Source organism: Lonchura striata, chromosome 1, assembly GCF_046129695.1.
Source record: "Lonchura striata isolate bLonStr1 chromosome 1, bLonStr1.mat, whole genome shotgun sequence".
Classification (NCBI taxonomy): domain Eukaryota; kingdom Metazoa; phylum Chordata; class Aves; order Passeriformes; family Estrildidae; genus Lonchura; species Lonchura striata.
The window spans coordinates 126110047-126123151 of NC_134603.1; the positions used below are offsets into that span (position 1 = coordinate 126110047).

The window sequence follows — 13105 nt, forward strand, 5'->3', positions numbered from 1 at the left end:
GGCCATTCATCTCTCATCACTGTCTCTCCCTCTCGCTGCGCCCCCACACGAGAACAACCCAGCCCTTGGGGACAATGGTGGCTTTGTGGCGAGTGGGGCTGCGGCTGCCTACACGGACAACAGGAGAAGAATGCTGTGCAGAAACATGCACTTAATGTCATATTGAGGGGGCACACAGGCTTTGTCTCACCCTTTGCTTTTCTTCTTGTCATTTTTCAAATGTGCCACTACACACATAACCCCTCAGTAGCCCACGCTCTCCATGCATTGAGATTTCTTCCCTTGGGTTGCAGGGCAAAAGTGTGGCTACAGAGAAATTGATTCATACAGCAGGTGCATATCACACGGGGAGGACAGGCTGCAGCTAGGGAATGTGCTTTTAATTCAACACAGAGCCCTGCCAGAAAACATCATCTTCACGTACAAAACAGTACTGGAAGAATAGCAGGGAAACAGGAAGGAAGGGAAAATCATGCCATGCATATGAGCAGTGAAATTTGATTTTGAACACAGCAGCAGATAGATTGAACCTGTGGTGACTAAATAATTACAACACCATGACACTTGCTAATAGACAAAGTTAGTTTTGCACCCTGAAGAGGCCACAGGATTTTTCCAGAATTTAATCCACTTTGTGTTTTGGTAAGAAAAGGAAGAAAGAAGGATTAGACAATGAAAGGAATGTGAGAATTAAGGAAAAGCATTTTGTCTGTAAACAAATACTGAAAGAAGGATTTACGGTTAAAATAAATTAATCTCTTAAGGATGGCTCATTTTCAACAGCCATAGAGGTTTAGGACCACATGCTATCTTTTAAAATCAACTGGCTTGGCTTTTTATTAAAAAGAAACAGATATAAATATTTTTCTTTTCATTAAACAGAAGAAATTCCAGTCCTGTTTCTTATGACATGCCCGGGGACCAACAGTGGGGAAAAGATGCATTAAGAATAAAATCTGCAAATCTCCCATAAACTGTAGAAGCTACACTTGGCAGCATGAAGACAAAATTCAGAAGAGCATTAAATACATTCAAATTTACATTAAAATTCACAGATTTAATTTGTTTTGCTATTTCTACACACAGACACAAGCTATTTCTCACACTAGCTGAGACATATGTACATGTCAAGCAGGAAAGAACTCCTTGACCCTGCTCTCTAGAAACATAGACTTCTTCCTGGCAAGCAAAAAGAATTACTCCAGTAGTCCAAGCAATTAAATAAATATATCAAGGCACAGAGAAGTTTTTCTGGGAAGAAAACCATGTTCTTTACCTCAGCCAGACATCTTCCCCTGCATTTTCATTGCGCATGATGCTCTGTTTCATTCAGTAGGTGCCACCAATTAAAATGGGAATAAATTATTTTATTAATTTGATTTATAAAATAAACTAATTATCCACAACTCTGATTGTGCAGGAAGACTACTAAAGCAAGAAGAGAGAAAGGTGACATCTAGTACAGTCCCAACGAACACAAATTCCAGTGGTTTTTTTTCCACTGGGTGATTATCTTTCAACCTCTTTACGTACAGATTTCATCACAATGGATGTGGTGGTTGTGCCCAGTGGAGGACAAAGAAGGAAAGTTTTAATGGACGTTAGCTTTCAGGAAAAGCTTTGAGCCTTAGTTCCATGGGATTAGTGAGAATTAAAATAAGATTCAGGAAAAATAAACCCAGAGAATAATAGAGAGCCTGTGATCATTAATCACATAAATCCATTTTCAGTTTAAGTAAATCCCTAGAAGATTTCACACCATTGAAACCCAACCAAACAGAAAAATAAGTATTCCAGTTCCTTGAAGAATGAGAACTATCAACATACTTCTTTATTATATCCCACATTTTTACATCCTTCCATGCCAGTTTTTTTACTTCCATCAGGACAGATTGCAGTGATATTGAAATGAAGACCTTGGATCTGGTTATCCACTTGAATTTTCACTTCAGAGATTAGTTTCTGAAACCAGAAAACAAGTTTTAATTGCAGTGCATCTCAAAATATAATGTACATTAGTGACTAACACCAAGTATGGCTCCTATGTCTGACTAAAAATGAAGAAAGCTTGTCTGTGTGAATAAAGGAATGAATTAAAGCTTTGTTTCCCATGTTTCCCAATTACATTCCAAATATACACAACCAGTGAACTGGTAATTCTGATAAAGAGGATTAGGTTTTCCAGATAAAAATGTTTTCAGCTTTGCTAACATGGTTTTGAGACTGCATTTTTCACAATTTGAAAATCTATTCCAACAATCATGTGCAACAAAAACTGCTCATTGTTTGAGTCTATGCTGCCTTTTAGCCACACACTTAAAATACAACAGTAAACATACATACAACCACTGTTATCCAGCAGAAAAGTTTCCTAATTGACTTGACACTTCAAAAACTTTGGATATTTTGCATTTGTCTTAGAAATTTTTCTTTGAACAAACCTTAGGGTGACATAAAGGCTATTTGGATTATTCTTACTGATTTTCTGGATCAACTACGACTATATAAGCCAACAATTTTGCAATAAAAAATAATGAAAAAGCAACTACTTTGTAACTTATACTTACTACATGACCTAAAATCCTGCTTCCTTCAAAGAAGAAATACTTCTCCTTGACAATTAAAAAATTTATTAAAGCTCTGTACAAATTTATGAGCTGAAAATTGCACAGAGGGATTTTTAAAATTCCTGTCATATTACTATTAAAAATGAGTTTAGTGGGATATTTTTACTGCTACAAATGGAAACTCAATTATATGAATCTTAACACATGTTTATCTTAGTAACTTTTTGAAAATTAGTGACTCATCTTTGGCTTTGAAGCCAGGGATTTTCAGCCAGGATTTTCCATAGCTAAGCGTAAGGTTTCCCTGCCTGGAACAAGAGTGCAAGAGGCCCACTGTCACTGAATATCAACACTAAATTTATTTTTTTATTTAAGTCCTTTTTTTCCTAGAATGCAATACATTCAAGACCTATTCACTATGTATTTATACAGTAAAAAGCCCCTAAAACTATGATGAAAAACTCAAATTGCGAAATCCAATGAAGGTTAGGATGGGAAGAAAGACAATGTCTAAAAAATTAGCATAAAGCTAAAGCAAACTGGGGGTGGCTGGACCAGGAAAGTCCCACTGAATCTTGTATTGAACAAAGTAATTGCTTCATAAAATTTCATTTCTTTCCCTTGAATGTTGCCCTGCACTGGGTAAGAACTGTGTTTCAATTTAGCAAGGACAGTGTAAAGCTGTCATACAAAAAGACTACAATTTTCAAAATTCTATGCCAGCAACTTCCTGCAAACCTCCATATTTAAAATGAGATCTCTTGATTTTACAAGAGAAAGTAAAATACTAGTGAGAACTTCTCTGCAATTTGACTACCCCTAAACTCTGCTTTTGAATGTGTTTGCCTTTTTCTTAGTGTCTCCAATGTGACAGTAAGAAAAAGGTATGTAAAAGCACTCTAAGAATTAAGAACAGACACGGGCTGGCTCTTCATTATAGCAAATTTGCTGTAAGCAAATTGCTTGATTCTGTGGTTAAGTATGTAAACTGGATAATTTCAGCCTCACAAATCTAACAAATTAAAAAAAAAAAAGTGATACCTGTGGATACCTTGCATATACTTTTGTAGTTGAGTTTTCAACTTTTTGAAACTGAATGTTTGTGTGTAACTGCACAACTTAACAGCATTCAACCATGTAACCCATCACATTAATTTAGATGCTGCTCTGTGGGCTTCCCATGCTCTAGTACCTCAAATGTCTATTTCTTGGCTTCATTTTCAAAGCTGTTTAGACCCTCTTTCCTTCACTAACAACATGCCTGTTTCACTTTCAATTTGCCATTCTGTGTCAATCATGTGTGGAAAATTACTTTATGGTACTTCTCTCTTTTCCAAATGATTATGTTCAATTGATGACTCCAAGCAAGAATTCACAAAGTGATTTCCATTGTTCTCTCCAAAATCCCTATCAAAATTCTTCTTCACTTCCATGCCTCAAACCCCCAAGTCATTACACTGTTTTTTACAGTACAGATACTGCTTTTCATTATATCCACCATTCTCAAACTACCTCCTTTTAAATTCCCACCTCTTGTTTATTTTCTAAAAATTATGCTGCAAAACTCTCCAGATATTGCATTGGGCTTCTGCTCTGAATTCATATGGTGCCTAGACAGTGGTGTCTGGTCTGTAACTAAAGATCTGAGGTGCCAAAATTCAAATAAATAAACCGTCTTTTAAAGTGACATAGCAACAGGTACACAGAACCAAACACAATATTTAGAAGCATCCTTAGAAACTGAAAAACAGTAGCTCTTAGCTTTGAGACCCTGACAGCCTGAGACTTTGAGAGCTATCGTAAGATAGCATCACCTATCCACCTGGACATTAGAAAAAGTAGGGAATGTATACTTGTGGATTTCAGATGGAAGACAAGATCCTGGACATTCCAACTTCAGGCTATAAAAGATGAAAAATGTACAAAGATTACATAGAACATTGTCACTCTCATCATACCTGATAGGCTTCTACCACCAAATCATTGAGATTTGCTGCTTGGGATTCTATTTGTCTTGCAACAGTACCAGGCAAGAGAGGTAACAGATCCTATGAAAAAGAAATGATTTATGCACAGTTTTAATTTTAAGTATAAATATTGTGCCTTCAGAATTGAAAAAAGAAATCGGGTTTCTAACCTACTTTATACCAATGAAACTGGCTTCCTTGAACAGCAAAAATAACATTGATGTTATTGTCAATCAATTTTTCAGAGAGCTGCCCAAGAGATGGATGCTCCTGCAAAATACAACAGGAAAGAGAAGATTGCAGATTAGTAGGAAAAAAATCTTATATTTCATATATGACACATTACAGATTTCCAAATCAATCAAATTGGATTGATTCCAATCCAATTGTAACTCCTAAATGTATAGAGAATGGTAGACTGACATCAAAACCAGGATGGGGTCATCCTAATAAACAATTAAATCATCAGGGCATCAGCCAGGCTTATCTGTTGCAACTATGTTGATCTGCTGCACAGTGGGAGGACTAACTCTACAGTCCTATTTTGTTGGTTTGAGACTAATGCTTAAAGAAATATGGATATGATGTGGTCCATGTTCCATCTAGAACAGGGAATGATAGGTGGTTCTTGTGAAAAAGTCAGGGAGAAAGTAAAACATGAAGCACTGAAATGAGGTGTGCTTTTGGGAACAGCAAAGAGGGTAATTAAAAATGTTTGATCTTCAGATGTGTATTTTGGCATCAAATGCAGCCACTGGATCAGGTTCTGGCAATGTCAGTATTCGATGCTTATCTCATGACTGACAGCTTTCTTCTCAGCGTGTTCAAGACCTACCTAAGGACTGATGACTCCAGCCCACACCATGATGACCTGCTACATTTCCTTAACCACACCTATGCTTGAAGAAGGCGGCGTGAATTTCACAGCTCTCCTCAGTAGCGCATTGTTCTGTTTGGTGGAGTACCTATGACAGCATGTCCTGTGCCAATGACCTGCTCTTCTACACTTCTCATTGAGAGAGATGACATGGATTGGAGAACAAGAGCTGTGTTGCTATCTCTTCATCCAAGATCTGGGGAAGTTCAAGGGTGTCTGTGTGGTCCCAATGGGCTTTGTACACCTGAGTTATGTAAGATCCCTTCAGGTCCAGTACTCCAAACCAAACTGTATCTGAAAATCATCACTTATTAACCAGCCTCAAGTGAATATTTCTCAGGAAGTAAATTCAACACTTAAAATTCATGACTAAAAAGAAAGAAGTGACTGGGGCCTTGGCCTGTAATTCCACTTAAAGAGATTTCATCTGGACATCTCCACTTATATCAGGTACTTCAAATTTTATCCCCCACATACTTTTGTTATCTTTCTTTTCCTGGTATTTTTCACCATCTGCCCCATATTGTCTTTCTCTTGCACAAACGCAGTCTGTTACCCTTAACAATTTCTTTATCCTCAGATTGTCCCTTGTTACTTAAGGCACCCTGCAAGTCAACAGCTTTGCTAGCAATCATCTGGAGATTATAGCAAGACAACTGAGACAAAGAGAGTCTTATGCAAGAGAGCAAAATCCATTTGTCATCATATTGCACCACTATAAAGAGCCTGTATAATGTACAGAGAGAACAAAAGATTTTATTGGTGTAGTTTGATATTGGCCAGGGTACATTCCTCTCTGTTTCAACGCTTTGGTAAAAGATTATTTTCCTTAAGATAACTGAGGAAAGGTGGATAACACAGTATCAAACAGGTCTTACAGCTCCAGCTGGAGAGAGCAGCCTACAACACAGTGCTAAGCCCTCCTTCCTTCTCCATGGTGCAGAGCATAGTGTGGGGCCTCCACTGTGCTGCACAACCCTACAAACCACATGCAATTGGCTGGCAGATCACAGGCACACCAAGTGAAGCCAGATGCTCTGCCAAATCATCCTGCATCATACCAACAGATCATGAGATGATGGCAAAGTAAGTCAGTCCTCTCGACATGATACTAGATCTGTCTGAAATCCAGCAGAATGGCACCTCAGCAACTCTGCAGCTTCTAGCTGAACTCTGCAATCAGGAGTATCAGAAATAGCTTTCCAAGCCTTCATAAAACAAAAACTTACTCAGATGGAGCTTACTGAATTCAAGAGATGACACCCATAGACGTGCAAGGGCTGCAGGGACAGGACCCTCACGCTACCTCTGCTCACAAGGAAGGCTGAACTTCCATTTACTTCTCATCAACAGCTCACTAGAGCATCCATCTTCTTGCTTATTTTTGTTAGAATTGAGTTAATAAAAACCAAACCCAAAACTAAAAAAATCCCAAAGCATTAACAGACCCACACTAGTTTTTTAACTTAAGCATGTAAAGAGATGGCATAAGGTCACTCATGGAGCCTCACTTTGCTTGCTGTGAAAACCTTGCTTTACTTTATGCATTTTCATCTTATCTCTTCCCACTAATGCTCAGGTAAATGTACTTTAATTTTAGATCATCTTTCTTGTTTCAATTGCATCATTCATTTCATTATTTTAACTTACTTGGTTAAGCTGAGAAGATAACTAATACAAGTGTTAAGTATTTCAGAAAGGGAGTTAACCAAGCACAGACCTAAATAAAAGAGACTAGATTTCTTTCTTGTCATGCATTTCTTGGTGGCCTTTCTGTGACTGCTTAGCAGAAGTTAGAAAGAAACATGCAGAAAAAATGTCTAAGTGGAAACATTTCTGATATAAAGGCTAAGCTTGTTCAAATAAATAAAGCAATGTCCTCTAAACTGGCACAAGTAAGAAATAAAAATATGCCAAAATACAATCTTCTCATGACTACCCAAAGCTAAGAATCAAAGCAGGAAAACAATGTAATTGCAGAAGTCTTTAATTTAGCACAGCCAAACAAAATTGTATTGATATGAAAAAACCCAAAAATATGTTTCATATTATGCTTTTAAAAGACTGACAGACTTTGATGATATTTCATTTAAATATCAAATAGTTATTCCAGTCCCCTGATTTCACTCATTCATTTGAAGTTGAATATCTATGAATAAAATAATCACATGTACCATGGATGAGATGAAAAAAAAGCAAGAAAGAAACCAGCACACTTTCCCTTACAGACACAATTGTGTTGTCATAAGTTCTGCTCCAGAAAATTCAATTCCTAGTGCTAAGCTGATGCCTACTGTTAATAGGTGGGCATGCAAAAATCAGCACATATTTTTAAAAAAAGGGGTTAGCAACCAGAAAACACATGAATCTAAATATGCCATCAGAGATCTAAGCATCTTTCAAGGTCATTTCATTTGGGTGTCTAAAAGAACCAATTTCATAAAATATGTCAGTAGTAGCTATGGAGATTTTGTTTTCCATATGGGACAGTTCAATTATGGTCTATCAAACCAGAATGCAGAATATCAGTTAAAACACCTTTTTTTTTTCCAGTCAGCCATCAATCATTGCTGCATAGAAATATATTAAATAATTAAATATTTTTTTTCTGTATTTTCTACTGGTGAGTTTCTCCAGTTGCAACAGAAATTAATTCCCAAAGTTGGACAGAAAATAAATATAGTTTGTTGTTTTTTTTTTTCCCTGAAACAGAAAATATCTTTATTATCAGAGGAATCCTGAACACCAAAAAGATTTGTACCTTTAGCAATTACTTAATAAGCAGAGCAAACATTCTCATATTTATAGCACTGAAACTAAGAAAACTAAAAAGAAAGAAAAACAGAGAAAGTTCTGCATTGGGAAAGCAAAGATTCAGGATTATTTGTTCTAAGTATAATAAACTGAATAGACTGATTAGAAAGAAAAAAAAAAATTCTGACATCTGTGAGGAAATATCCAAGAGGTGATAGAGAGAGTATATGAATGCAAGAACGTCAGATAAATGGAAATCTAAATAACCTTCCTGTTAGCACACACTAATCTCCCTCCTCCACTCAGCAAGGTCCCAAACACTCACTGCTTCCCAGAAACCTCCCGTATTTCATGATAACACAACAGCCAGCCTCTTCCTGGTGCTCCACCATCCTTGTAAATAACAGTTGCCGGGATTACATTCAGGTCTAACCTCACTTACACAAGCACTCACTGATTTCCACACTGCTGGCTCTGGCTGAACACAGGCTGTACACTTTAACTAAGGGCAGCCAGCACTGAGAACAAAACTTCAATGTGCTCTAATTGTACCACAGCTCGTACTTCTGTTTTCTGGGGATTACATTGCAAGTAAGCAGTGATTCATGTTTTTTAAATAAACAATTCATATTTATTTAAGAAAATACCCAAAGCAGTTGAAACCTACAATTCTTAGGCAAAAATTCCTTTCTTCAGTCGCTTATGACTACTTTATCCATTACTGGAGAAAATATTTTGAAAGCTAAAAGATCTGTTGAAGGCATCTTACTTTGCTACAGCAGATTTGCTGCAACTTCTTACAGAGATTTGTATTACCACACATTGGTTTTCTACTGTGAAATCTGAATGCATTTAATGCTAGTCCATCCATTTAAGGTAGCTCACTGCTGTTGTATGCCCTCTGGTTTACTATTACCAAGGCTTTCAACCAATGCTCCTGTGTGTCCTCTGACCATAAACCATAGCCACTACCTTTGTCTTGTGAGCACAATTGTACAACTATTACCAGCTTCTGCTTGTGCAAAATATCACACCACACACTTCTTAATTATGTTTTATACAAAAGTGTGTGATATTTATGAGATGATAATAAAAACCCACACCAAAACCACGACATATCCTTCTTGCTGTGTACTGTTTTTTTCAGACTTCAAAATACTTTAGTCCACACAAAAAGAATGCCAATATGCTAGGTGATCAATTCTTAATTTCACAATTTGCCTACCTGGAAAAATATTATTCTAATAATGGAAAAAATAGCAATGCTTTGAGAGCAGTCTAAAAACTTCCTTTACACAGTTTTGCACTGCCTCTCTGCAGGCAAAATCTGTGACATATACCTTACCATACTCGTAGCTTTGATGTACACATTATCTTTCAAGTGACAGTTTCCATCATGGGGAATTACAATTCCTGCTAATTTACTATCAAGGGCTAGATGGGAAGTTTGATCTGTCATCACAAGAAGCAGCCGCTTTGCTTCTTTACGCCACCCAATATGGCTCTACAAAGAAAACAAAATTAGGCATAAGAAATAGCTATCTATTTTCTAAAGTAATCAACAACAAAATGAAAAACTAACATGAAAGACCACTTTCAGATATTACACTGCCTGGCAGCGCTGCATTTAGACCAGGCTATTTAAAGCATTTTGTGTGGAAATAAACATAAGGTACTACATCTGAAAACTATGAATTTCTTTGCTTTTTTCCATTTACCATTTTCTTTGCTTTTTAAAGAACCATGTCCCACTATACATGCCAGCTCTGCTTTATAGAGTGGGCTTGATAACAGCTGCCACATTGCATATGTCGCTATTAAGTACAAATACAAAGCCCATAGTTTGTAAAATCCTCTGGGGTCCTAGGAAGCATTACAATCAGTAAATATGCATTCATCCATATTGATACTTGGCACTCTGTTCTATTTTTACTTTGATTTATATTCTCATCACTCTATAATTTCCTTTTCCTACACAATTTCCTGGAAAGTTCATTAGTATGCAATCATAAATCAATAAACTGAAGTTTGAAGGCCTTAATGCAATTATAAATTGAGAAATTTCTTATTAAGCAGCAAAATGCTACATTTATTCACCATCTTAGGAGATTGATAACAAAGTGGCAGCCTCAAGGGTGAATGGAATGGATTTTAGGAATTCAGTGACATGAAGGATGCAGCAGGGTAAGCTTATACCTAAACTGATTTAGATGCCAAATTGTGTTTTCAAAACATTTATCTCCCCAATTATAATCAAATTTCTGAGGCACACAAGAAACACATCATATGCTTTTTCATTATTCCCTCTCTTGCTTATTCCATCTTCTTTTTCACTGCTTCCATTTTATCTCCTTCTTACGACACAGAATCTCTACCATTCCCATGTGAAACATGTACCTGCAATGCAGTCCATGTACTCAGACACACTTTGTGACTCACTCTCTGCCTTCCTTTCTTCATGGTGAGGAATTTAGCTCCCTTCTCAGGCTCACTCTCTACTACCTCTAAATGGGGATTAAATTTCTCAAGTCAGAAAGAATAACAAGTACTGAGGGGTGTTATGTCTTTTCCAACTCAAACTTTAGGCATCAGTCTCCCTCGGACACTCCTAGACAGCATCCCTCTAAAGAAAGAGTATTTTAAGTGTTATTTTTAAACAGGATTTGTCCTAAATCATCCCAAATTCTCCTCCAGCACTGTAAAAACCTCTTCTCCTAAGAATCCATCGTTTGACTTTGTCACCTTGAGACTTTTTTAGTTTTAGGTAATCCTGTGAGGGGCAGGGAGTTGGACTCAATGATCCCTATGGGTCCCTTTTAACTTGAGATATTCTGTGATTCTTATTCCTACCAAAATATGTCACAGCAATCACAATTTTAAAGTAGCTTCATGTCCTAACCTGCTACCTTTAGCAACTATGATGTATTGGTTAAAGCAAGATGGAGCATGTTATAAAGGTTTATTGTAGGCAAAATGAGTGCACATTAATATAATTTATACTTCATGATGATCACTATGAATTTCACATTCTTCCCATCCATTTCAGTTCACAATTCACTTACCAGGAAAGCCTCCACATTCTGAAGAGTATTTCCATTCTATTGTTCTTGGAAGCATATATTATTCTAGAACTCACATGTCATAAGTGTGGAATGTGTCCAGTGAGAAACACTGAATTTTTAGGAATTTTTCCAAAGTTCCAGAATAATTTTTTGTAACAGCTTCAATCACAGTGTTTATGAAGTGTGTTTTTTACTTACCTGCTCATCAAAATTTGAAAATAAAATTGGATCAAACTATTCATTTTTAGCATAGTTTGGATTACTTTTTGTTCTTGAGATATTGTACTGCACAGAAAAATAGTGTGAAGATGGACAAGATAAAACAATTGTCCTGACATCATTCTAACAGATGAGAAACATGCCAAGCCTGTGATTTGAATGAGTGTTGAATATTTTATAGAGCATTACCAAACCCATGAATAAGCCAAATTTCAAAATTTGTATTGCATTAATATGCATAAGAAGAAAAACAAGAACCAAAAATAGCTCTCCAGAGCAAAACAAACTCTCTTTATCTAATACGCTTACAGGTTAAGACTTATTGATGCAGATTTTTTATATCCTTTTATATTTATGCAGATCTTTTATTTCTGCATGGGAGAGACTGTGATGAAATTTTATCAGTATACAAAAGTTAATTTTTAGTTGTTTTGTACTGTTTTAAAATTTGAAATCTTTAAAAGTTGAGAACATATAAGTTCTTCGGTTTTCCTTATGCAGATCCTTAAGCAGATATGTAAAACATCTCATTCAATTTTCAAGTTCTTGAGGAGAAGAAATGTCAAGCAGTATGTCTTCATTGAGGAACACAAGCAGTGCTTTAATGATTTTTGAAACAAATTATATAATTGACTGAAATACATGTGTCTGTTCAACCAAGAAGCAGTTGCTTTCATCATTCATCCTATGTTGGTTAGGCTGGTTAAGGCCAGAAATTGAAGATCTATAGCCAATACTGAAACATGTTCCCTCATACTCTCCTTTTTCAGTTTCAATTGGAAATTTATACTTATGGGGGAAATAATGGAAAAGGGGGAAAAACTCAGTATTATCAGGCATAGCACTGGCATTTTGAATTCAGGAACACTGACCACTAGTTTATCTATCTATCTATCTATCTATCTATCTATCTATCTATCTATCTATCTATAATGCCTGAATTACTATTTTTTTACTCCTTTGTAAATAAGCTCCTTCCTTACCTGGCACACGGCTGCTTGGAGCATTGCATCAAAACCCCCTTCAGGTGTATCAATATTCCCAGAAATTTTTTGTTTATTCACTGCATTTCTGAATTCTGCTATATTGTCAGTCAGGGATAGCACATGAATATAACCATGAGGAGGCATACAATCTAAATTGTAGTCACTGTACAAAAACAAAACAAATCAAAAGCCTTATTTTTCCTTTGAAGGAGATGGAAATATTGAATCCCCATTAACCCATAAAATCCTAATATAATTGAATATGTAGGTAGTGCAGAATAACAAAAACTTACAGAAAAAAAGAGCAATTCCATGTGAAATTAAGTTCAGTGGGAAGTAGCTATAATTAACTACAAAAAATGTATATTATCTAGTATTTTATGGAATTGTGTATATAATAACTTAGTTAATATGTTTACAGTATATATGTAATGTTTAATACAGAACAAAAAATGCAACAAAAGGGATGGTATGACATCAGGGAGTATATAAACCCTTTTGGAATATCTACAGCATGGTACAACTTTGCTTTTCATTATCCTGAGAAAGGACTATCATACTGTAACAGTAAGATCTTTTAATAGGTTGCTACCCAGGCTATTGAATTATAAAAAAATCTAAGCTCCTATATCCACTAGTGCTACATAACTGTTCACAAAATTAATACTGATAT

At 36.1% G+C, this 13105-nt stretch overlaps 1 protein-coding gene across 6 annotated transcripts in view; it reads right to left on the reverse strand.

Annotated features, from left to right (window-relative positions):
• ITGB8 (integrin subunit beta 8) overlaps window positions 1-13105 on the reverse strand; it is a 49348-nt gene that overhangs the window by 13339 nt on the left and 22904 nt on the right. For 5 of the 6 annotated variants that reach the window (XM_021538268.3, XM_021538265.3, XM_021538263.2 and 2 more), the window contains exons 5-9: window positions 12430-12595; window positions 9511-9669; window positions 4709-4804; window positions 4526-4615; window positions 1828-1962 (exon numbers count right to left, since the gene is read on the reverse strand). In XM_021538268.3, the coding sequence (XP_021393943.2) occupies window positions 1828-1962; window positions 4526-4615; window positions 4709-4804; window positions 9511-9669; window positions 12430-12595 (646 nt within the window). The remainder of the gene's footprint in view (window positions 1-1827; window positions 1963-4525; window positions 4616-4708; window positions 4805-9510; window positions 9670-12429; window positions 12596-13105) is intronic. The other variant, XM_021538267.2, reaches the window with a different exon arrangement.